Genomic DNA, 26659 nt, shown 5'->3' with positions numbered 1-26659 from the left:
AAATGTGAATCACCCACCCTTATCTGAATGTCATGAACGATATGAGTAAGACTCTTTTGTGAGAGAGGGGAGGAATCAATAGCAAACACTGGTATTACCTTTTCTAATGTGCTAGTTCTAAAACCAAGATTTTGGAGAAAATGAAAGTCAATAAGGTTTACCCCCGCACCACTGTCAACAAATACCTCAAAATTTTGTCTAACGCCACCATGGCAGGCAGGAGGAATCGGGTATTGCAGGGAGAATGCATATTAGCTTGCTCAGACTCCCTATTCACACTACCAAGAGTCAGGGAAGTTTTTTCTTTCTTTTTATGTGAATACCTCCATAGTTTTTCATTTCCGTTTTGAGGTTTAACAAACGGACACGCATAAACAAAATGATCTTCTTTACCACAGTAGTAACATAGCTTACTCAGCTTCCTAAAATCCCTATTACCTGAGCGAAAGGAAACCTGGCCCAACTGCATAGGCTCCTCTCCTGCCCCAGATTCAAATGTCATATTTCCCCGGGGGATAGGTGGGACAGATCCACTTTCAGACGGGATTCCCCGCTCGAGAGGAATCTTATACCTCTCTCTAAGACGTCTATCAAGCCGCACTGCCAAAGACATGGCCGTCTCCAATGAATCGGGATATTCATGAAAAGCAAGGGCATCTTTCAACCTCTCAGATAGCCCCTGACAAAACTGACTCCGGAGTGCAGGATCATTCCACCCTGAGTCAGTTGCCCATCTTCTAAATTCTGCACAATACGACTCCGCAGTACGTTCTCCCTGTAATAAACTGCGCAACTTAGATTCAGCCATGGAGACCCGGTCTGGGTCATCATAAATCAAGCCCAGGGCTCTGAAAAATTCATCCACCGACCGGAGGGATGGTGAATCGGTCGACAGAGAAAAAGCCCAGGTCTGCACGTCCCCGTTGAGCAGAGATATAATGATCCCCACTCTTTGGTTCTCGTCACCAGATGAAATTGTTTGCAGATGAAAATACAACCTACAGGACTCCCTGAACCGAATAAAGTCATCACCACCCCCTGAGAACCTATTAGGGAAAGCGACTTTAGGCTCAAAGCAGACCTGATTTCCTCCAACAGCGCCAGTCGCCAGAGCATTCTGACACTGTGCAACTGAACTGCGGAGGTGAGCAACCTCCAGCGATAATCTCTGTATGCGATGAACCAAAGCATCTAAAGCCTCCATTTTCCGAACAGCAGGGAAATTATAGTTTTAGGGCGGGTTATAATGTCACGGTAGGTGGGTAAGCAGGGAAATAACCAAACACAGGGAAAACAAACAGAACAAACCACTAGGCCCAAAAGCTATGGAGAAAAGGGTCACCTCCTAGCAATCCCTAAGGCTTTCCCTATACTGCTGTGCACATGTGCATACCCTAATGGTGGATATGCACATGCCCTCGTGCCTAAGTCTATACACCCTGGGAAAACCCTGAGCAGTAGGGAAAAGCAAAGAGGCGACCTGCTTCTTCAAACAGGAGGAAGCAAGCGTCTCCCTAAAGGCCTAGATAAAAGATACCAAGGGAAGAAACAGAGAGGACTTATCTTGAGCTGAGCTGGAGCAGACTATCCACAACACATCCAAAACCCACAGGAATGAACTATAACCCACACAGGCCACTGGGAGAAGGAGGAATAAATAGCCTCGCTAACAATCAACCCAGTACACCTGAGGGAAGGTGGATCCAGCTCAAACCCAAACAAAACAAAGAGAGGAATCAGACATGTGCAGCCAGTCTGACAGATCTCCGCACATTCACAGAGCAAGGCCTGACACTTAGGAGAAATAAGGTGGATCTATAAGTCCCTCCTATAGAGACTCCAGTAGTAATAAGAATGCCTATAATGTCTCCTGGATTTGCAGTGCCCCCTGTTGTTATATTCCCACCTCCACCATACAGTCCCATGTAGATAACATCACACCATCTCTCCTTCCTCCTCCAAAATACAGTCCTATGTAAATAACTCTATTTCCCTCCCTCCGCCATACAGTCCCATGTAGATAACATCACACCATCTCTCCTTCCTCCTCCAAAATACAGTCCTATGTAAATAACTCTATTTCCCTCCCTCCGCCATACAGTCCCATGTAAATAACATCGCACCATCTCTCCAGCCCCCTCCAATATACAGTCCCATGTAAATAACATCCCTCTCTATCTACAGCCCCTCCAAATTGCAGTCCCTTGTAAATAACATCACCTCCCCAGCCGCCTTCAACATACAGTCCCAAGTAAATAATATCACCCACTCCCCAGGCACCTCCAACAAGCATTCCCATGTAAACATCACCCCCTCAACATTCAGTCCCATGTAAATAACATCATTCCCCCCACCAGCCACCTTCAACATACAGTTCCACGTAAATAACATCGCCGCCTGAACATTCAGTCCCATGTAAATAACATCACTTCCTCCCACAGCCGCCATCAACATACAGTCCCAGGTAAATAACATCACTGCCTCCCCCAGCCCCCTCCGAAATACAGTCCCATGTAAATAACATCACTCTCTCCAACATACAGTCCCATATAAATGACATGCCTAGCCCCCTCCAACATACAGTCCCATGTAAATAACATAATTCCCTACCATAGCTGCCTTCAACATCCAGTCCCATGTAAATAACATCACTCTGCCACAGCCCCCTCCAACATACAGTCCTATGTAAATAACATCACTCCCTCCTACAGCCACTATCAACATACAGTCCCATGTAAATTACATGACCCCAGCCACCTCCAACACACTGTTCCATGTAAATAACATCCCTCCCTTCAGCCTTAACATACTGTCCCAGTTAAATAACCACAACTCCCAGCATTTCTCTGCCTCTCCCTTCACTTACCTCTCCTGTTGTAGCAGACATCACCTCAGCTTCTTCCCCTCTTCACTGCCACCCTCTCCTGCACTGGTCACATGATGGTGACATCATCGCAGGTCCTTCTCAAACACTGTTTTACTGGTCACATGACCTGTGATGTCACCACAGGTCCTTCAGCTCTTCCACCGCATTAGATTCAATTGTATTGCCGTTGTAACATTACATTACCCTACTTCGTGAGATTTCCCTACCTCGTAAACTTCCGGTCGCACCGGAAATGACATGAGGAGGCGTGCCGGAGTTGTGCCGATCTGCGCATGCGCAAAACGGCGGTTTAGGGAAATCTTACAGCGGAGTTCAGCTGGACACCGGGACACTGCGCATGCGCCGGAGAGCCTCACCAGCCTTAGGGTAGGGAAAAATTACGGCCCAGTGCGCAATCCGTCCGATCTCCGCGCCTGAGCAGTGTGGGGGTAGGGAGATCTGATGGCCATTTTTTCTGTTAAATAAATATATATATAGGGAAATCTCACGAAGTAGGGTAATGTAACATTACACCGTCCTGTGGATGGCAATACAGTTGCATCTAGCAGGCAGGCAGGACATTCAGGGCCTAGGACAAAACATCAGTGCCAAGGCCCCGAATGTTTTAACCTAGCAACGCCCCTGATAGCTATATTTTAAAATAACATGTTTTGATGTTCATAGCCTGTATTTCCACTTGGAAACACTGGTATGTGACTCACTTATGGCACTGTCACACGTTGTTAATAAGTTTGGATCTAGGGCAGATATATCTTTCTGCCTTCCCACTGTTTTGGCAATAGAAACAACGTTGTTTGCTTCTTATGGAATCAAAACTAATTACTTTACAGCTTGTCTGCTGTTTGAAACTAAAGGATATGGACACCTTTGTAAAAAAATTAAAATAAATTTACACTAATTCATTTATTTTGTGGAGAAAATTATTTCTCCAATCGGTTCTATTTATCTATCTTTCTTCGTTTTTGTTCTACAGCGTGCTGTGCTTCCTATGCACAGCAGGCTGCTCTCAGTTAGTTTACAGAGAATCCGTCATCTGACGTATTTTCTGTAAGTCCTCCTGTGTGCACACGGGAGCACGCAGTCTCCCCCATCCCCCCCCCAGTCAGGATCCCTGTATCAGAAGCTGCCAGGCCCGACACACATGAAGGCCCGCCCCTCTTCCAATAAGCCTGCCTCTCACGGACATCTCTCTCACGAGGAGCAGCTCCAGACTACATTGTGGTTACAGGACCTGTGGTGATGTCAGTCATGTGATCAGCCATGTGTGTGGGAGGAGTTAGGGGAACACAGGCTCCCTGTAGGACTGTGCTGTTGTAGAATGCAGAGGTACTTTATGTATGGAAGGTGTGTATAAAGCAGGGCTATGTCAGTGTAACCAGTGTATTGTATAGTTTTATGTGTGTAATGTGCACACAGTAGTTCTATCTGTGTAATGGACATGTAGCAGAGCTGTGTGTGCAATGTGTATATAGTAAACTATCTGTGTAATGGGCATGTGTTAGAGCTGTGTATGTATATAGTAGTGTCAGGTGGTCGCTGTGTATGACAGCGTCAGGTGGGCACTGTGTATGGCAGCGTCAGGTGGGCACTGTGTATGGCAGCATCAGGTGGGTGCAGTGTATGGCAGCATCAGGTGGGTGCAGTGTATGGCAGCATCAGGTGGGTCCGCTGAGGTGAAACGCACGTCGAGGTCTTGCGCTTAGGGCTTTCTTATCTCTCCTGGGCTTGACCATGTCTTCAGGTACGTCCCCTGTTAGGTGTGTCTATTAAGACACCGCCACATACAGTATCCATATTAGGCCTGTGATATCGACTAGGTTGTGAATATACCATCACTATTGCTGTGTTCATAGACTAGGCTGTGAATATATCACTATTATGCTAATTACATACATGTTGTCTATGGTTACCAGGGGCGTAGGCTGTGGATCTCACAAATGTCCAGAGATTATTCATTGATACAACTGTACCATGGTGTATAATCCCCTATTGGGGTGTTTGACATAGGGTATCACCTTTTGTGGTACACAACTTGGGCTGTTGTGAGACACAGCGTATGGCCTGGTACCCCGTAAGTGGTTACTAGCTCTGTGGGGATACATGGTTGTCCATTTGAGGGAATGCCCTTTGCTTCTCTGTATACCTTTTTCCATCTTGCCTTTTTTCCTTCATATTTTTATATGCAATAAAATTGATATTATTTTTGATACATTATCTCCACTGGCTTTTTTTGTTATGACTTGTGTGTTGTTCCAGGCGGAGTGTTGCGCTGTCGACTATACAGGGAGTGCAGAATTATTAGGCAAGTTGTATTTTTGAGGATTAATTTTATTATTGAACAACAACCATGTTCTCAATGAACCCAAAAAACTCATTAATATCAAAGCTGAATATTTTTGGAAGTAGTTTTTAGTTTGTTTTTAGTTTTAGCTATTTTAGGGGGATATCTGTGTGTGCAGGTGACTATTACTGTGCATAATTATTAGGCAACTTAACAAAAAACAAATATATACCCATTTCAATTATTTATTTTTACCAGTGAAACCAATATAACATCTCAACATTCACAAATATACATTTCTGTGGATGGCACTGTTTAGGGGGGAGATCTGTGGATGGCTCCCTGTATTTAATGCAGAGTGTGTGTGTATATAATGCACACACTCTGCATTAAATACAGGGAGTCACCCTCTTGCAGATGTGTGTATATAATGTAGAGTGTGTGCATTATATACACATACACTCTGCATTATAGCTGCATTTCCCACCCTAGTCTTATACTCGAGTCAATAATTTTTCCCATTTTTTTGGGGTAAAATTAGGGGCTCGGCTTATACTCGGGTCGGCTTATACTCGAGTATATACGGTATGCTAATTACATACATGTTGTCTATGGTTACTAGGGGGCGTAGGCTGTGGATCTCACAAATGTCCAGAGATTATTCATTGATTCAACTGTACCACGGTATATAATCCCCTTTTGGGGTGCTTGACACAGGGTATCACCTTTTGTGGTACACAACTTGGGCTGTTGTGAGACACAGCGTATGGCCTGGTACCCCGTAAGTGGTTACTATCTCTGTGGGGATACATGGTTGTCCAGTTGAGGGAATGCCCTTTGCTTCTCTGTATACCTTTTCCATCTTGCCTTTTTTCCTTCATATTTTTATATGCAATAAAATTGATATTATTTTTGATACATTATCTCCACTGGCTTTTTTTGTTATGACTTGTGTGTTGTTCCAGGTGGAGTGTTGCGCTGTCGACTATAGACAGAGAGGTTTTTGTAGGTTTATAAGCATCAGGTGGGTGCAGTGTATGGCAGCGTCAGGTGGGCGCTGTGTATGGCAGCGTCAGGTGGGCGCTGTGTATGGCAGCGTCAGGTGGGCGCTGTGTATGGCAGCGTCAGGTGGGTGCTGTGTATGGCAGCGTCAGGTGGGCGCTGTGTATGGCAGCGTCAGGTGGGCCCTCTGTATGGCAGCGTCAGGTTGGCTCAGTGTATGGCAGCGTCAGGTGGGTGCCGCTGAGGTGAAACGCGCGTCGAGGTCTTGCGCTTAGGGCTTTCTTATCTCTCCTGGGCTTGACCATGTCTTCAGGTACGTCCCCGGTTAGGTGTATCTATTAAGACACCGCCACATACAGTATCCATATTAGGCCTATGATATCGACTAGGTTGTGAATATACCATCACTATGCTGTGTTCATAGACTAGGCTGTGAATATATCACTATTATGCTCATTACATACATGTTGTCTATGGTTACTAGGGGGCGTAGGCTGTGGATCTCACAAATGTCCAGAGATTATTCATTGATACAACTGTACCACGGTATATAATCCCCTTTTGGGGTGCTCGACACAGGGTATCACCTTTTGTGGTACACAACTTGGGCTGTTGTGAGACACAGCGTATGGCCTGGTACCCCGTAAGTGGTTACTAGCTCTGTGGGGATACATGTTTGTCCAGTTGAGGGAATGCCCTTTGCTTCTCTGTATACCTTTTCCATCTTGCCTTTTTTCCTTCATATTTTTATATGCAATAAAATTTATATTATTTTTGATACATTATCTCCACTGGCTTTTTTTGTTATGACATTGTGTGTTGTTCCAGGTGGAGTGTTGCACTGTCGACTATAGACAGAGAGGTTTTTGTAGGTTTATAAGCATCAGGTGGGTGCAGTGTATGGCAGCATCAGGTGGGTGCAGTGTATGGCAGCATCAGGTGGGTGCAGTGTATGGCAGCGTCGGGTGGGCGCAGTGTATGGCAGCGTCAGGTGGGCGCTGTGTATGGCAGCATCAGGTGGGCGCTGTGTATGGCAGCGTCAGGTGGGCCCTGTGTATGGCAGCGTCAGGTGGGCTCTGTGTAAGGCAGCGTCAGGTGGGCACTGTGTATGGCAGCATCAGGTGGGCGCAGTGTATGGCAGCGTAATGTAGGCCCGGTGTATGGCAGCGTCAGGTGGGCGCTGTGTATGGCAGCGTCAGGTGGGTGCAGTGTATGGCAGCGTCAGGTGGGTGCAGTGTATGGCAGTGTCAGGTGGGCTCTGTGTATAACAGCGTCAGGTGGGCCCTGTGTATGGCAGCGTCAGGTGGGCCCTGTGTATGGCAGCGTCAGGTGGGCCCTGTGTATGGCAGCGTCAGGTGGGCCCTGTGTATGGCAGCGTCAGGTGGGCCCTGTGTATGGCAGCGTCAGGTGGGCCCTGTGTATGGCAGCGTCAGGTGGGCGCAGTGTATGGCAGCGTCAGGTGGGCGCAGTGTATGGCAGCGTCAGGTGGGCGCAGTGTATGGCAGCGTCAGGTGGGCGCAGTGTATGGCAGCGTCAAGTGGGCGCAGTGTATGGCAGCGTCAGGTGGGCGCTGTGTATGGCAGGGCCAGGTGGGCGCTGTGTATGGCAGCGTCAGGTGGGCACAGTGTATGGCAGCGTCAGGTGGGCGCAGTGTATGGCAGCGTCAGGTGGGCACTGTGTATGGCAGCAGTGGTCTTACGTTTAGTGTATGATATTGGATAAATATAAAATTGTCTACCTTTATTTCTGCATAGGAGACTAGCAATGGTTTCCCTGCAGAAATATTAGCCTCATAATGTTATGTGGGCCTATGCATTATATATATTAATTACAGCAAAATTTGTACTCCTCGTCTAAAAATACTCGTCAAAATTGTTCAGAGGAGTATTTTTACTCTTTTGGAAAAAATGTAGTGCTACCTCTGCAGTCAGCTGTAATATACAGCTGACAGTCTGCTGACAAACTGCAGACATAACCCCTTCCATGCCATGGTCCTTAGGCACCGTTGTATGGAAGGGGCTAACCATCGGGCCGCTGCTCTCCCTCCCCCTTCAGTGTTTTAGAGTGAATTGTAGAGGCATCAGACCCACTGGATTTTCAAAAACCAAGCGGGTCTGAGTAAAAAAAAAGTGCATAAAAAAGTTGAAAAAAGTAAAAAAAAACTTCTTCCTATATCCGCAAATATAATTGGTTAAAAATTTAAAAAAATATAAAACACTAAACATGTTTGGTATCGCCGCGTCCGTAACCACCTGATCTTTAAAAGGATCACGTACTTTTACCGCACGGTGAATGCCATAAAAAAAAAAAAACTATGATGAAATTGCTATTTTGCCCACCGCTCTTCCCACAAAATGGTATAAGAAGTGATCAAAAGAGTCATAAGTACCCCAAAATAGTACCAATCAAACCAACCTCTCATCCCGCAACAAATGAGCCCCTACCTAAGACAATCACCCAAAACATGATTTTTTTGTTTCAAAAATGCTCTTATTGTGTAAAACCAAAATATATTATAAAAAAAAGACATATTAGGTATTGCCGCATTCGTAACAACCTGCTGTATAAAAATATCACATGTGCTAACTCGTCTGGTGAACGCTGTAAAAAAATAAAATAAAAAATGTGATAAAAAAGCAATTTCTTATCACCTTAATCACAAAAAGTGTAATACCAAGTGATCAAAAAGTCAAATGTGCCCCAAAATGGTACCAATCAAACCATCATCTCATCCCTCAAAAAAAGACAATCGCCCAAAAATGTAAAAAAATATGGCTTTCAGAAAATGGAAACACAAAAACATGATTATTTTTTTCAAAAATGCTTTTATTGTGGAAAATTAAATAAAAAAAATGCACATATTAGGCATCACTGTGTCCGTAACAACCTGCTCTATCAAAATAGCATGTGATCTAACCCGTCTGGGGAACGCCGTAAAAAAAAATATATTATGTGCCAAAAAAGTCATTTTTTTTATCACCTTAAATCACAAAAAGTGTATTACCAAGAGATAAAACTTCATATGTGCCCCAAAATAGTACCATCAAACCATCATCTCATCCCTCAAAAAATGAGACTATACCTAAGACAATCGCCCAAAAAATTGGCTTTCAAAAAATGGAAACAGATAAACATGATTTAAAAAATAAAAATTTTATTGTGTAAATCCAAAATAAAAAATAGACATATTAGGTATCGCCGTGTCATTACGACTTGCTCTATAAAAATAGCACATTATCTACTCTGTCAGGTGAACATTGTAAAAACAAAAAATAAAAACTGTGCCAGAACAGGCATTTTTTGGTTACCTTGCCTCACAAAAAGAGTAATATATACACACACACAATGCACAACTACTTGTAGTGTTGAGTGAAACACAAGTTCACTCAACACTAGTCGCAGCGTTTTAGCTCATAGCTTGAAAAAAGGCTGAAATGAGCTGAAAACATTGCGACCACAGGAATGAATAAAGTGTTTTAGAGTGCTGTCATTTATATACAGTACAGACCAAAAGTTTGGACACACCTTCTCATTCAAAGAGTTTTCTTTATTTTCATGACTATGAAAATTGCAGATTCACACTGAAGGCATCAAAACTATGAATTAACACATGTGGAATTATATACATAACAAACAAGTGTGAAACAACTGAAAATATGTCATATCCTAGGTTCTTCAAAGTAGCCACCTTTTGCTTTGATTACTGCTTTGCACACTCTTGGCATTCTCTTGATGAGCTTCAAGAGGTAGTCCCCTGAAATGGTTTTCACTTCACAGGTGTGCCCTGTCAGGTTTAATAACTGGGATTTCTTGCCTTATAAATGGGGTTGGGACCATCAGTTGCGTTGAGGAGAAATCAGGTGGATACACAGCTGATAGTCCTACTGAATAGACTGTTAGAATTTGTATTATGGCAAGAAAAAAGCAGCTAAGTAAAGAAAAACAAGTGGCCATCATTACTTTAAGAAATGAAGGTCAGTCAGTCACCCGAAAAATTGGGAAAACTTTGAAAGCAAGGGCTATTTGACCATGAAGGAGAGGTGCTGCGCCAGATGACCTGGTCTCCACAGTCACCGGACCTGAACCCAATCGAGATGGTTTGGGGTGAGCGGGACCGCAGAGTGAAGGCAAAAGGGCCAACAAGTGCTAAGCATCTCTGGGAACTTCTTCAAGACTGTTGGAAGACCATTTCAGGTGACTAACTCTTGAAGTTCATACAAGAGAATGCCAAGAGTGTGCAAAGCAGTAATCAAAGCAAAAGGTGGCTACTTTGAAGAACCTAGAATATGACATATTTTCAGTTGTTTCACACTTGTTTGTTATGTATATAATTCCACATGTGTTAATTCATAGTTTTGATACCTTCATAGTCATGAAAATAAAGAAAACTCTTTGAATGAGAAGTTGTGTCCAAAGTTTTGGTCAGTACTGTATATATACAGTTGCAAGAAAACGTATGTGAACCCTTTGGAATGATATGGATTTCTGCACAAATTGGTCATAAAATGTGATCTGATCTTCATCCAAGTCACAACAATAGACAATCACAGTCTGCTTAAACTAATAACACACAAAGAATTAAATGTTACCATGTTTTTATTGAATACACCATGTAAATATTCACAGTGCAGGTGGAAAAAGTATGTGAACCCCTAGACTAATGACATCTCCAAAAGCTAATTGGAGTGAGGTGTCGGCCAACTGGAGTCCAATCAATGAGATGAGATTGGAGGTGTTGGTTACAGCTGCCCTGCCCTATAAAAAACACACACCAGTTCTGGGTTTGCTTTTCACAAGAAGCATTGCCTGATGTGAATGATTCCTCGCACAAAAGAGCTCTCAGAAGACCTACGATTAAGAAGTGTTGACTTGCATAAAGCTGGAAAGGGTTATAAAAGTTAATATTTACATGGTGTATTCAATAAAAACATGGTAACATTTAATTCTTTGTGTGTTATTAGTTTAAGCAGACTGTGATTGTCTATTGTTGTGACTTGGATGAAGATCAGATCACATTTTATGACCAATTTGTGCAGAAATCCATATCATTCCAAAGGGTTCACATACGTTTTCTTGCAACAGTATATATACAGTACAGACCAAAAGTTTGGACACAACTTCTCATTCAAAGAGTTTTCTTTATTTTCATGACTATGAAGGCATCAAAACTATGAATTAACGCATGTGGAATTATATACATAACAAACAAGTGTGGAACAACTGAAAATATGTCATATTCTAGGTTCTTCAAAGTAGCCACCTTTTGCTTTGATTACTGCTTTGCACACTTTTGGCATTCTCTTGATGAGCTTCAAGAGGTAGTCCCCTGAAATGGTCTTCCAACAGTCTTGAAGGAGTTCCCAGAGATGCTTTGCACTTGTTGGCCCTTTTGCCTTCACTCTGCGGTCCAGCTCACTCCAAACCATCTCGATTGGGTTCAGGTCCGGTGACTCTCATCACTCTCCTTCATGGTCAAACAGCCCTTACTTTCAAAGTTTTCCCAATTTTTCGGGCTGACTGACTGACCTTCATTTCTTAAAGTAATGATGGCCACTCGTTTTTCTTTACTTAGCTGCTTTTTTCTTGCCATAATACAAATTCTAACAGTCTATTCAGTAGGACTATAAGCTGTGTATCCACCTGACTTCTCCTCAACGCAACTGATGGTTCCAACCCCATTTATAAGGCAAGAAATCCCACTTATTAAACCTGACAGGGCACACCTGTGAAGTGAAAACCATTTCAGGGGACTACCTCTTGAAGCTAATCAAGAGAATGCCAAGAGTGTGCAAAGCAGTAATCAAAGCAAAAGGTGGCTACTTTGAAGAACCTAGAATATGACATATTTTCAGTTGTTTCACACTTGTTTGTTATGTATATAATTCCACATGTGTTAATTCATAGTTTTGATGCCTTCATAGTCATGAAAATAAAGAAAACTCTTTGAATGAAAAGGTGTGTCCAAACTTTTGGTCTGTACTGTATGTATGTCATTTATCAAACTGGTGTTAAGTGGAACTGGCTTAGTTGCCCATAGCAACCAATCAGATTCCAGCTTTCATTTTTCACAGCTTTATTGGAAAAAGAAAGGAGGAATCTGATTGGTTGCTATGGGCAACTAAGCCAGTTCTACTTTGCACCAGTTTTGATAAATCTCCCCCACTGTGTACTTCTATGTGTACATAGCATAGTGTGTCGTCACACTGTACTAATCTGTGTGGGAGAAGTGACCGCTCACTGTGCGGACTGCACACAATACTGTATTCAGAATAGAGCGCATGTAGTGAGAGCTGTCAGTAATGAGATCTCTATATCAGACTTATAACGCCACAATTAGAGATGAGCGAATTTCATATTTTGAAATTTGTTCACACTTCGTTTGGTGGTAAAGTTGAATTACGTTATGGATTCCGTTACCACAGACCATAATGCAATTCTATGACAAAATGCATAACAGAATGCCTTTAGAGGCATTCCGTTATTCATTCCGTCATAATAGAAGTCTATGGGCTGCAAAACGGATCCATCCCGTTTCCGTTATGCAGGGGAGGACAGAAGAGCATTTCTGAGAGCATGTGAAGCAAAGTGCCATTTTATTATGTGCTGCATTACGGTAAGATATGGGGTTACTGATTTTTAGTGCACAAAGGTGTCCATAGCCTTTAACTTTTACTTGTCTGTTTTCATGTCATTTGATATAATGTTTTATTGTTCTTAATACCTTTGTCTGATTTGAATTTGTAAAATGCATTATTTTCCTAATTTGCATAAGTTTATATCAGATATAAACCATCTACTCAGATTTACCTATGTTGTACAGCTCATGAGTGCTTTACTGTAAATGCCTTTTAAATCCATAATAAACCTTGCTTTTAAGATGTTGTCTTGAATGGGGGCCTCCAGGTCTGTACATAAAAATCCTCTTTCAGCTAACCTGTGGAAACATAGAAACATAGAACATAGAATCTGTCCGCAGATAAATACCATTTGGCCCATCTAGTCTGCCCAATATATCTGAGTCCTATTAATAGTCCCTGGCCCTATCTTATATGAAGGATAGCCTTATGCCTATCCCATGCATGCTTAAACTCCTTCACTGTATTTGCAGCTACCACTTCTGCAGGAAGGCTATTCCATGCATCCACTACTCTCTCAGTAAAGTAATACTTCCTTATATTACTTTTAAACCTTTGCCCCTCTGATTTAAAACTGTGTCCTCTTGTAGCAGTTTTTCTTCTTTTAAATATGCTCTACTCCTTTACCGAGTTGATTCCCTTTATGTATTTAAAAGTTTCTATCATATCCCCTCTGTCTCTTCTTTCTTCCAAGCTATACATATTAAAGAGGACCTTTCACCTGTATAAACTATGTTAACTGAGTATGCTGCCATATAGAGCGGCGCCCGGGGATCTCACTGCACTTACTATTATCCCCGGGCGCCGCTCCGTTCTCCCGTTATAGGCTCCGGTACCTTTGTTCCTTAAGTTATAGTAGACGGGTCTTCCCTTGTCCTGTGGGCGTCTCCTTCTCCTAGGCTGCAGCGCTGGCCAATCGCAGCGCACAGCTCACAGCCTGGGAGAAAAAAACCTCCCAGGCTGTGAGCTGTGCGCTGCGATTGGCCAGCGCTGCAGCCTAGGATAAGGAGACGCCCACAGGACAAGGGAAGACCCGCCTACTATAACTTAAGGAGCAAAGGTACCTGAGGGCATAACGGGAGAACGGAGCGGCGCCCGGGGATAATAGTAAGTGCAGTGAGATCCCCGGGCGCCGCTCTACATGGCAGCATACTCAGTTCACATAGTTTATACAGGTGAAAGGTCCTCTTTAAGGTCCTTTAACCTTTCCTGGTAAGTTTGATCCTGCAATCAATGTACTAGTTTAGTAGCTCTTCTCTGAACTCTCTCTAGAGTATCTATATCCTTCTGGAGATATGGCCTCCAGTACTGCGCACAATACTCCAAGTGAGGTCTCACCAGTGTTCTGTACAGCGGCATAAGCAGTTGACAAAACACACTGTGAGCAGTACTTACCCTTCCATCGCTCCACCAATTCCACAACCCAAGCTGGGATTATGTGACTGCTGACTGGCTGCAGGTTCTTACTCTGTTGTCGGTACCGGATGTGCTCCTCTTTTTCCTGTTCAGCCGCATAATGTAGATTTAGATGTACAAGAAGAAAGAGGAGCACATCTGGTTGCGATGTCAGAGGAAGAGTCTTTAGCCAGTCGAGCAGGGATCGCGGAATTGTTCTAACAAACAAGGTAAGTACTGCTCATAGTGTCTTATCTCCACAGGTTAGCTGAAAGAGGCTTTTAGGTACAGGCCCAGAGACTCCTTTAATGATCAAAAGCATTGGTGATCTATATATTTATATCATATTTTTTAAACTAATACATTATGTATGTCCTCAGTCTGAGGCCTCTTTCACATCACCGTTTCTCCTTTCCGTTCTCCAGCTCCGTTGAGGAGCAGGAGAATGGAAAGGACGGATTCTGCAGATAACGGAGAGCTAAATGAGCGTAACGGAGCCTAAAGACCCCATAGACTATAATGGGGTCCGTTCGGTGTCCGCTCAGAACATGCATGCAGGACTTTCGTCTCCGCTCAAAAATCATGTTCTGAGCGGACACCGAACGGACCCCATTATAGTCCTCAACGGAGCCGGAGAACGCAAAGGAGTTTCTCCTTTCCGTTCTCCGGCTCCGTTGAGGACTATAATGGGGTCCGTTCGGTGTCTGCTCAGAACATGATTTTTGAGCAGAGACAATGTGAACGAGGCCTAAGAAACATACAATATTTGAAATATTATTTAACCCAAAATTAGAAGTTTCCTAACAACTTAAATTTCAATTTCAAAGAAGGTTATGCTGATAGATGCCACTTTGCCTTCATCTTTTTGTGTATATACAATACATGTTTTTATTGCTTTCCAAACACTAGACAAATATCTGCTAATAGTTAATAGTTTCAATAAAGAGTTGAAAAAGTTAGAATTCTATAGAGTTGCAAGACAAAAGCACTTCGAGGTGGATGCCCATTGCCCCATACTTAGAAAAAAAAAATCATTATGATATAAATATGGCAGTCCAACAAAATGTCCCTGGATCGATGACTTTTCTTCAGCAATCTATTAGGTTGGTTTCACACAGTCAGTAAGATCAGTAATTTCCACCATTTCCACATAACTTTTGATATTATATCAACTGTCACAATATGTAAACCAACCTCGCCACTGGGCTTTGGAGAGGACTGGCTGCTGGCCTCTTGCCCCAGGATTATGGGCCCTATCATCAGCCCATGCAAAACTTAAGCTCCATGGCAATTGAACTGTATGTGTGTGGTCTGAGCGCCATTCAATAATATGCGCTCAGACCTAAGCTATCTGGGGATATGTTGCATGTCTTTATTTTATGTAGTAAATGTAACCTTGTGTATTTTATTGTATTTTATGTCTTTTTGCAACCATGTGCTCAATGGAGTCTGCCTCTATCCCTGGATATAATTTGATTATTTCCCATTGTCTCCAGGAAAGAGGGCTCTGTAAAACTGGTTTGAGCCAGATAGCCATGTGCCAGCCAGGGCCCAAAAGATATTTTACTAACTTTTGAACCCCTGGTCTGATTCATGCCAGTTTTTAATATGTTGTTCCCCTAAATGGATTGATTGCGAATATGTAATTTTTATGTGAATGTGATATATGGTTTTAGAGTTATGAAAGTTGGGTAGAAAGTATGTTTAACTGTATGTATAATTGAGTCTCCTCTCAGGATAAGGGGAGGGAATATGCTGGGTGTGTTTCTATTGTGCCATTGTCCCATTGTGTATTTAAAGGGTGATGTCTGTTCTGTTGTCTGCACATGTGTATTGGCGATCTCCCTTTGTCCTCAGAGATAATTGGATTGCTCTTCAGGTTGTCTGGACAGAGAGGAGGAAACCATGATGCATTGTGGGGATATGTTGTCCTATGTCCCATTCTTCATTCTGGTCCTCTGGGGGGCGTGAACGATTGGTTGCTGTAGTTACATTGTATGTCTTGTAATATACTGATTGGTTGTATTTCAAACCCCTGTGGGCAGTACTATGTTTGTTTTTTGTGAATAAAAGAGGCTGTACTTCAAGTACAGTCAGACCACTGCTTGACCCTCAAAACGGAGCCTTGTCTCGTTATTGGGGGGATTCACTGTATGCTGTTAGAGGACCGATTGCCAGGATTGTATGCTTTTCCTGTTCGTCTGCTAGCAGCTATTCGTGAGGTTCCAGTTTGGAGTGCTACTTTGTACCCAGTTCGGGAGTTGGTGTATCCTGCAGTAGCTGTGCCTGTCTCTCAGAAAGGGGCTTATCGCCTAAACGGATTTTAACCCCTTGTCTGCTGAAACGGTCCGTTACATTGGTGGCAGCAGTGGGATGGAACCAGCAGTGTTATATGAGGAGGAGGACCTGGATGGCCGGGATGCATTAAGGAAAGGCATCTGGTACCAGGCCCTGGATAATCTACAATACCAGCGGGGTGAGAGTCTCCCCAGTGAAGAGCAGCGGTTGCAGAAGCAAGTGGCCCTGCGGATGCCCTTCCTCGGAGAGCAGCCCCGGGAGGAATGGGTGAAGGAACTAGAGCACAGGGTATGGCAGGAGCTATGGCTGGAGGATGCCTACCAGGCGCTTTGGTGGTATATGGCACAGTATATACCCTGGACAGCCGAACATGACAAGCCAGAGGGAGAGGAGTTTTATGGTGCTGGCTTGTTATGGGAGTCCTTTGCAGAGCCTGACTTCGGGAGCCCTGCACAGTCCAGACTTCAGAACATTTTCTATGAGAGGGAGGCTAGGCATGAGTGGGATGACCCCCATGAGGTAGAGCAAGACCTGGCTCACCTAGCAACCCTGGAGTGGGAACTGGAGCAGGACTACCAAGATCTCTTCCACTCCATTGAGAAGGCTCAGCAGGACGGTAAGGTGACAGACCCAGATCCAGACCCATTCAGCTGGGCAGATATTGTAGAATGTTACTGGGAAGGACCCCAGGTGGCCGGTAGAGATGGGACCGAGGTCTCTCCGCCGGTCCTGCAGGGAATTGGGAGCCCAGTCTCCATTCCCCAGCGGCAGTGTGAAGTGCAGGGAGAGGAGAGCAGCGTCCTCCCTCCCCAGCGGCAGGCGGAGTTACAGGGGGCAGAGGTAGTTGTTCCTGCCCCCCAGCAGCAGCATGATTTTTTGGGAATTGGGAGCCCAGTCTCCTTTCCCCAGCAGCAGGCGGAGTTACAGGGGGCAGAGACAGTCGGTCCTGTCCCCCAGCGGCAGAGTGTCCAGCAGGGAATAGAGAGCCCAGTCTCCTTTCCCCAGCAGCAGGACACTGTATTGGGAGCGGAGACGGTCGGTCGCCCTCCCCAGCGGCTGGAAGTATGTATGGGAGAGGAGCTCGTTACCCCCTCTCCCCAGCGGCAGCTTAACGCACCAGGGGGAGACAGTAAGCCCCACAACAGTGCAGATGGGACCGTGGTCTCTGCACTTACAGCACAGGGGGTAGAGACAGTCGGTCTCCCCCTCCAACAACCAGGCTCCAACCAGGCTTCTTCCGTGGTAGCGCTGGCACCAGGGCAGAGTACCGCTGATACCTGCCCACAAAGCAACCTCCACTCTAAGCCAGGGAGCAACACAGAGACCAGGAGTACCAGCTTCCAACATAACCTTGGTGGACTCACTGGACAGAGACAGGCTACCAAATGCAACAGGTCCAGTATTGGGTTGAGGGTGGGCTGCCAGACTAACTCAGGTACCGACCGGCGTGAGGTCAGGTACCTGGTTAGTCTTCCCTGGGGGGGGGAGATGTGTGGCGAAACCAACCTCGCCACTGGGCTTTGGAGAGGACTGGCTGCTGGCCTCTTGCCCCAGGATTATGGGCCCTATCATCAGCCCATGCAAAACTTAAGCTCCATGGCAATTGAACTGTATGTGTGTGGTCTGAGCGCCATTCAATAATATGCGCTCAGACCTAAGCTATCTGGGGATATGTTGCATGTCTTTATTTTATGTAGTAAATGTAACCTTGTGTATTTTATTGTATTTTATGTCTTTTTGCAACCATGTGCTCAATGGAGTCTGCCTCTATCCCTGGATATAATTTGATTATTTCCCATTGTCTCCAGGAAAGAGGGCTCTGTAAAACTGGTTTGAGCCAGATAGCCATGTGCCAGCCAGGGCCCAAAAGATATTTTACTAACTTTTGAACCCCTGGTCTGATTCATGCCAGTTTTTAATATGTTGTTCCCCTAAATGGATTGATTGCGAATATGTAATTTTTATGTGAATGTGATATATGGTTTTAGAGTTATGAAAGTTGGGTAGAAAGTATGTTTAACTGTATGTATAATTGAGTCTCCTCTCAGGATAAGGGGAGGGAATATGCTGGGTGTGTTTCTATTGTGCCATTGTCCCATTGTGTATTTAAAGGGTGATGTCTGTTCTGTTGTCTGCACATGTGTATTGGCGATCTCCCTTTGTCCTCAGAGATAATTGGATTGCTCTTCAGGTTGTCTGGACAGAGAGGAGGAAACCATGATGCATTGTGGGGATATGTTGTCCTATGTCCCATTCTTCATTCTGGTCCTCTGGGGGGCGTGAACGATTGGTTGCTGTAGTTACATTGTATGTCTTGTAATATACTGATTGGTTGTATTTCAAACCCCTGTGGGCAGTACTATGTTTGTTTTTTGTGAATAAAAGAGGCTGTACTTCAAGTACAGTCAGTCCACTGCTTGATCCTCAACACGGAGCCTTGTCTCGTTATTGGGGGGATTCGCTGTATGCTGTTAGAAGACCGATTGCCAGGATTGTATGCTTTTCCTGTTCGTCTGCTAGCAGCTATTCGTGAGGTTCCAGTTTGGAGTGCTACTTTGAATCCAGTTCGGGAGGTTGGTGTCCTGCAGTAGCTGTGCCTGTCTCTCAGAAAGGGGCTTATCGCCTAAACGGATTTTAACCCCTTGTCTGCTGAACCGGTCCGTTACAGAAGGTTATGCTGATAGATGCCACTTTGCCTTCATCTTTTTGTGTATATACAATACATGTTTTTATTGCTTTCCAAACACTAGACAAATATCTGCTAATAGTTAATAGTTTCAATAAAGAGTTGAAAAAGTTAGAATTCTATAGAGTTGCAAGACAAAAGCACTTTGAGGTGGATGCCCATTGCCCCATACTTAGAAAAAAAAAATCATTATGATATAAATATGGCAGTCCAACAAAATGTCCCTGGATCGATGACTTTTCTTCAGCAATCTATTAGGTTGGTTTCACACAGTCAGTAAGATCAGTAATTTCCACCATTTCCACATAACTTTTGATATTATATCAACTGTCACAATATGTATAGCAGAGAGTTCAATAGTCTTACGGCTTTTACACTAAAAAATCCCCAACTATGTTAATGTAGAAACAGACTTTCTTTGACAGGAAGGTGGCCACTAGTTATGGTTACATGCCTAGCTATAAAAGATCATTAGAAAGATCTCTGAACTGTGCATCCAATCCATATATTTCTAAATACAAAATAGATTCCCCCTTAGTAGTCATTTTTCAAAACAGAATAACCCCAAGTTTCTGCAAACCACCGATTCTCTTAATTCCCTGGGTCACCCCTCCAGTTCACTCCCTCTAATTCAGCTTCGATATGCCCATCTTATACAAAGGTACCCAAAATTGTACTTCATTTAGACTGAATTTTTATTTTAAGATTTATGTGTATTTCCCAAAGGGTAAGGATGTTGGGGGTCATTTATCAAACTGGTGTAAAGTAGAACTGGCTTAGATGCCCATAGCAACCAATCAGATTTCACCTTTTATTTTCCAAAGGAGCTGTCCAAAATGAAAGGTGGAATCTGATTGGTGGCTACGGGTAACTAAGAAGGTTATACTTTACACCAGTTTGACTAATGACCCCCGTTATCCCTATTTTCCCCAGATACATTAATTCTTAATTTTAATATTTATTTTTCGAGCTTACAAGGGTATGTATACTGTGATTGTTAAAAACATGGTTTCTTAATGGAGACAGAGATTCTATCTCCATGGACCACCAGGACAGGCTACATTTAAAAAATAAAAAATGTTTTTACAGTCACAGTATATATGCACCCACTAATGACAATTTTTATTATTCATTTTAATGAGTTAACTCTTCAATGTATAATGTTTGCTCTGACTAGTGATTGGTATATAGGCAAAACTATGTGCATCTATGCATCTTGGCAGCAGCTCCCTGGCACTAGATGCTAAACTTAAAGGGAACCTGTCACTGGGATTTTGTGTATAGAGCTGAGGACATGGGTTGCTCTATGGCCGCTAGCACATACGCAATACCCAGTCCCCATAGCTTTTTTTGACACAATAAAAGCACAGCTATGGGGACTGGGTATTGCGGATATGCTAGCGGCCATCTAGCAACCAATGTCCTCAGCTCTATACACAAAATCCCGGTGACAGGTTCACTTTAATTTTACTGTCCACCAATATCCCTGAATCAGTTTCAGCAGCAGTTTTTACACTGTTTTGCTATTTAATGCATTATTGTAGAATATATCTATTATTTCTATGTGTATTGTAGTATAACTGCTGACTGCAGTTCCTTTAGGCTCCATTCACACGTCCGGACATTGCTGGTGTCCGTGTTTTGCGGATCCGTGGATCCGCAAAACACATACGGATGTGTGAATGGACCCTTAGTCTCTGTAGAGCCCTGAATAAATCAGAGAATAGGGAAAGGCTGAATGTAACAAAAATTAAATTCTAAATCCCAAATGAAAATGAAGGGTAACAATAAAGAAGTAGAAAGTACTGTATTCCAGGTGATTACAGTATGTATGGCACACGTGATAAACATTGCATAGAATTTTATCTACCATTTATGAAAAACAGATTTCTAGCCTAATTTCTCTCCTCCCATATCCAGAACTCTGATTGCTCTTAGATTAATGTTGCCAAATTAGAAGCAGTGCAAAGTGAGGCTCATCTGCCTGTTGTCCCCATCTTCATACTCAAGTGTTATCTCAGAGTACGTCACAACAATAACCCGCATTTAGCAAATACATGGAAACGCACCATTCTTTCTCCCTTGTCACTAACCAATTGTTTTCATTATACACAGCCACAGCATTGTGCTCTATAAATACAAGATGTAGTATTTGTGTCTCTAATGTTAATTGTTATGGCAGGAAATGTAGATTTAAGTGATTATATTTGAACAAAAGGGGCATATACGCTTTGCAAGGAATTGGTTATATAAAAAAAAAAGGTTATAATTAAATTCAGCGTGTAACTAAAATGTTTTATATGATCAACTAGCAGAAATAATTTTCAATTTAACACTCAATTCTAATTGACATTATTGGGATCTTTAATATTAATGACACTGTAGTACTCTTTAGCTTCTTGAGCAGCTTTCTAACCTTTGTAAGGTTTGATTGCAAAGGTTTAAATTTTCTATATTTCTGTATCCAATTTCTGTATTTACAGGATCGTTGGCTGTGGTATACTAAATGACACTCTAGTTACTGTTGGACAGTTACTTGTATATAAGGAAGCTGAATTAGACAGAATCCTTCACCATGAAATGCAGTGCAATCTACAGATATCATGTTATACAGCAGGTAGAGCTGAGCTTTCTGAGCTCAGTTGTACACTGGGGCCGTCTTTTCAGTGACTGTATACACACTTACAGAGAGAATACTACTCCATCACTCGCTAATAATAGTCGAATAGGCCATCTTGAGCTCAGAAATAGAAGAGATTAAAATGGATATAAATTATAAGTTTTACTAAAACTTTCTCTAAAGATCTATCTGCTCAGTTTCTCCTGCTCTATAACATGCTTCCTGCATATTGTACTGGACTTTTTGGTGACCAGTTCTCTTTAATAGCAATTTCCTCATACATCCCTAACATCAGAAGTTGATACTATTATTGTCTATTATTGACTTCTATGGTCTTGCTGAATAGTTATCAGAGGAAGACTCCAAAGAACATCAAGATCTAAAAGCTCTTCTGCGATGGCGTCGTCTTAATGATGAGCTCAGCAATTCCCAAGAGGAACTACAAATACTAAGGTACAAACTTTATATTACTTTCACTCTTTGCTCTTCTATTTGCTTTACTCTTGGTTGTGAGCTCAGTAATATTAAAGGACCATCATATCTAATACATGTTATCATGGGTATATGGGTATAGATATCTCTGTCAGTCAAATAGACATTGAATAGGGAGGAGTGCATGCATGACCATTGCTCAACTCAAATACTTCTGGAACAGGGACTCAAGACCCTCAATCTAGTGATTCATGAGGCAGTTAGACCCTAACCTCTTTAAAGTGGTTTTCCGGCAATTACATAGTTATGACCTATCAGGATAGGTCATCAATATATAATTAGTGGGAGATTCTATTCCCAGCATCCCCACTGATCAGCTGTTTGAAGAGGTCACAGTGCTCGGACGTACGCTGCGGCATCTTCATGCTATAACAAACACATTGCATAGTGGCCATCCTTGGTATTGCAGCTCAGCTCCATTCACTTGAAAAGGACGGAGCTTCTCAAAGGCTATGTGACATGTAAATGTGACGTCACAGGCCTCAGAGGACGCCACAACACTTCAGTGGGTTCTTCAAACAGCTGATCATCAGGAGTGCCAGGCGTAGGATCCCCACATGTTCGGTTCGAGCATCGCTATGCTCGGCACATGGCGGTACTCGGCCGAGTACCGCATGTGCTCGTGCGCCATGCTTGAGTCTCCTCCCCGCACGTTTTGCGGCTGCTAAGCAGCCAATAAACGTGCAGGTAAGTACTGCCATCACTGTCATGCCAGTAGCCATGTTGCCTGCGGGCATTACAGTGATTGGCTGGCTGGAACGCGTCATCGGGTGCGGCTCATTGTGAGTCAGGGAGAGCTGCGCTTTAGGAAGGGACAGATAGTTTTGGGAGTGTGATCGCAATGTATTCGGTATAAAAACGTTTCAAAGACCCAAAAGTCCTTTTAAGGACTATTGTGTGTGGTGGCAGGCTGGCCGTAATGTAATTTATCCAGCAATTCCCCCCCCCCCCCCCCCGCTAATTTACAATACTTTTTCGATAGAGGGTGTCTGCAGTGACTTGTGACATCTGTGCTGCAATACCTTCTGTATGTCAGGGCCAGATATTGGGAAAAATATTACTGACAACAAATATATATTTTCCATAATGTATCCACACTTTGCCTATAAACGGTGTCTGCAGTGAATTGTCACATCTGCGCTGCAAGCTATGTGTGTGTGTGTCAGGGCCAGAGATTGGGAAAAATATTACTGACAAATACTGTATATATTTTCCATAATTTATCCACACTTTGCCTATAAACGGTGTCTGCAGTGAATTGTCACATCTGCGTTGTAAGCGCATGTGTGTGTCAGGGCCAGATATTGGGAAAAATATTACTGACAACAAATATATATTTTTCATAATTTATCCACACTTTGCCTATAAACGGTGTCTGCAGTGAATTTTCACATCTGCGCTGCAAGCGAGTGTGTGTGTGTCATGGCCAGATATTGGGAAAAATATTACTGATAACAAATATATATTTTCCATAATGTATCCACACTTTGCCTATAAACGGTGTCTGCAGTGAATTGTCACATCTGCGCTGCAAGCGCGTGTGTGTGTGTCAGGGCCAGATATTGGGAAAAATAGTACTGACAACAAATATATATTCTCCATAATTTATCCACACTTTGGCTGTAAACGGTCCCTTATAACATATAACATTTAATATGAAGAAGGCGAGCATTAAGGGACGGGAAAGCGGCCGTGATGCTGATGGTGCACGCAGAGGCCGTGGCCCTGGGCGTGGTGAAACTGTACCTGCTGCCAGAGCACATATAAAAAATCATCTAAGATACGTAGCTTCATGTCCCAGTTTGCAGGGCGGCGCAGGACACCACTCTTGAAGTCAGCCCAGTGCGAGCCGGGGGTCGGTTGGATTGCAGCAGATAGTGCTTTCAGTCGGTTAAGCACCACCCTGTCTTCCACCAAGTCCAGTCTCAGTAGCCAGGAGTCTGGTCCACACAATCATTACCCTGATCCTCCCACCATTTACAGTCTGGCCAAACAAGTGATCCAACACTCGGATATTCCGAGGACCTCTTTGCATCGCCATTAATTCATTTGGCCCTTTCGCCAAGCACGCTTGAAGAGGGACCTGAGATCTTCTGCCCTGATTCCCAACCTCTTGAGCATCCAGAGTCACAAGAACATGACGCTGGGGAACGGCAATTAGTGTGTAATGAGGTGGATGATGATGAGACACAGTTGCCAATGACTCAACCGCAATTACTGTCTCAAGAGGTTGAGGAAGAGGATGACACACAGTTGTCAATCACTGAGGTTGTGGTTAGGTCAACAAATTAGGAGGATGATCAGAGTGAGGAAGTGGAAGAGGAGGTGCTGGACGACGAGGTCACTGACCCAACCTGGGAAGGTGGCAACAAGCCGAGTGAGGAGAGCAGTACAGAGGTGGAGGGATCTGCAGCACTGCAACAGGCTTGAAGGTGACAAAATGTAGAAGGCAGGCACCACCGAACAGGCCCGCAACTGTTCCACGGAGCACCCCCTTGCGTAAATCTCCCTTGCCAAGGGGTAGGTGTTTGGCCGTATGGCGCTTTTTTGAAGAAAGTGTAGACGACAAAAGAATAGTAGTTTTCAACCTATGCCACACTAAAATGAGCCGGGGCTTGAACACTAGCAACCTCACCACCACCATCATGATCCGCCACATGTCATGAAAGCACCCTAATAGGTGGGCCGAATGCCTGGGTCCACAATCTGTGTCTTCGGGTCACACCACTGCCTCCTCTTCTTTTTCGGTTTTGAGCGTAAAACCTTAATTAGATTGTATGCCTGGTGATCACATTAAGGCCTTTTAAGCAGCATCTGCAGCAGCTTGGTGATAAAAATGAAGTGGCATGGTGACATACTGTGGAGATGGCAGCATGAGGAGGCCACGTAGTGGCACAATGACTGAGTCTGGATAAAAGACTAAGGCCACAGATTGTTTAGAAAGATGCAGATGGAAACAATCTGTGGAGCTGTATGACGGTCACCTGCAGATTAATGCAGACCAGGGGCGTAGCTATAGGGGAAGCAGGGGAAGCTGCAGCTTTGAGACCCTGACCCAGAAGGGCCCATCCAAGAGGAGGAGAACTAAAGGATTTGGTCAGGGCCCCCTAAACAGTATTACACTATTAAATTATATACAGTAACATAGTAACATAGTACATAAGGCCGAAAAAAGACATTTGTCCATCCAGTTCGGCCTGTTATCCTGCAAGTTGATCCAGAGGAAGGCCAAAAACCCTGTGAGGTAGAAGCCAATTTTCTCCACTTTAGGGGAATAAAAAATTCCTTCCCGACTCCAATCAGGCAATCAGAATAACTCCCTGGATCAACGACCCCTCTCTAGTAGCTATAGCCTGTAATATTATTAAGCTCCAGAAATACGTCCAGGCCCCTCTTGAATTCCTTTATTGTACTCACCATCACCACCTCCTCAGGCAGAGAGTTCCATAGTCTCACTGCTCTTACCGTAAAGAATCCTCTTCTATGTTTGTGTACAAACCTTCTTTCCTCCAGACGCAGAGGATGTCCCCTCGTCACAGTCACAGTCCTGGGGATAAATAGCTGATGGGATAGATCTCTGTACTGACCCCTGATATATTTATACATATTAATTAGATCTCCCCTCAGTCGTCTTTTTTCTAAAGTGAATAACCCTAATTTTGATAATCTTTCAGGGTACTGTAGTTGCCCCATTCCAGTTATTACTTTAGTTGCCCTCCTCTGAACCCTCTCCAGCTCTGCTATGTCTGCCTTGTTTACAGGAGCCCAGAACTGTACACAGTACTCCATGTGTGGTCTGACTAGCGATTTGTAAAGTGGTAGGACTATGTTCCTATCACGGGAATCTATGCCCCTTCTGATGCAACCCATTATCTTGTTGGCCTTGGCAGCAGCTGCCTGACACTGGTTTTTGCTGCTTAGTTTGCTGTTTATTAAAATTCCTAGATCCTTTTCCATGTCAGTGTTACCGAGTGTTTTACCATTTAGTATGTATGGGTGACTTGCATTTTTCCTTCCCATGTGCATAACTTTACATTTATCAGTGTTAAACCTCATCTGCCACGTATCTGCCCAAGCCTCCAATCTATCCAGATCCCTCTGTAGTAGTATACTGTCCTCTTCAGTGTTAATTACTTTACACAGTTTAGTGTCATCTGCGAAAATTGATACTTTACTATGCAAGCCTTCTACAAGATCATTAATAAATATATTGAAGAGAATAGGGCCCAAGACTGACCCCTGAGGTACTCCACTAGTGACAGTGACCCAATCTGAGTGTGTACCGTTAATAACCACCCTCTGTTTTCTATCACTCAGCCAGTTACTTACCCACATACAGATGTTTTCTCCCAGTCCGAGCATT

The 26659-nt window shown here is 43.6% G+C and overlaps 1 protein-coding gene across 2 annotated transcripts in view; it reads left to right on the top strand.

Annotated features, from left to right (window-relative positions):
* The window catches only part of LOC120989100 (aminopeptidase O (putative)), a 559812-nt gene that overhangs the window by 245091 nt on the left and 288062 nt on the right, over positions 1-26659 (top strand). For both annotated transcript variants that reach the window (XM_040416998.1, XM_040416997.1), the window contains exon 8: positions 22151-22257. In XM_040416998.1, coding sequence (XP_040272932.1) covers positions 22151-22257 — 107 coding nt within the window. The remainder of the gene's footprint in view (positions 1-22150; positions 22258-26659) is intronic.

This window comes from Bufo bufo, chromosome 2 (assembly GCF_905171765.1).
Source record: "Bufo bufo chromosome 2, aBufBuf1.1, whole genome shotgun sequence".
Classification (NCBI taxonomy): domain Eukaryota; kingdom Metazoa; phylum Chordata; class Amphibia; order Anura; family Bufonidae; genus Bufo; species Bufo bufo.
The sequence above is the reverse complement of the archived record's forward strand: the minus strand, read 5'-3'. Positions and strand labels throughout refer to the sequence as shown.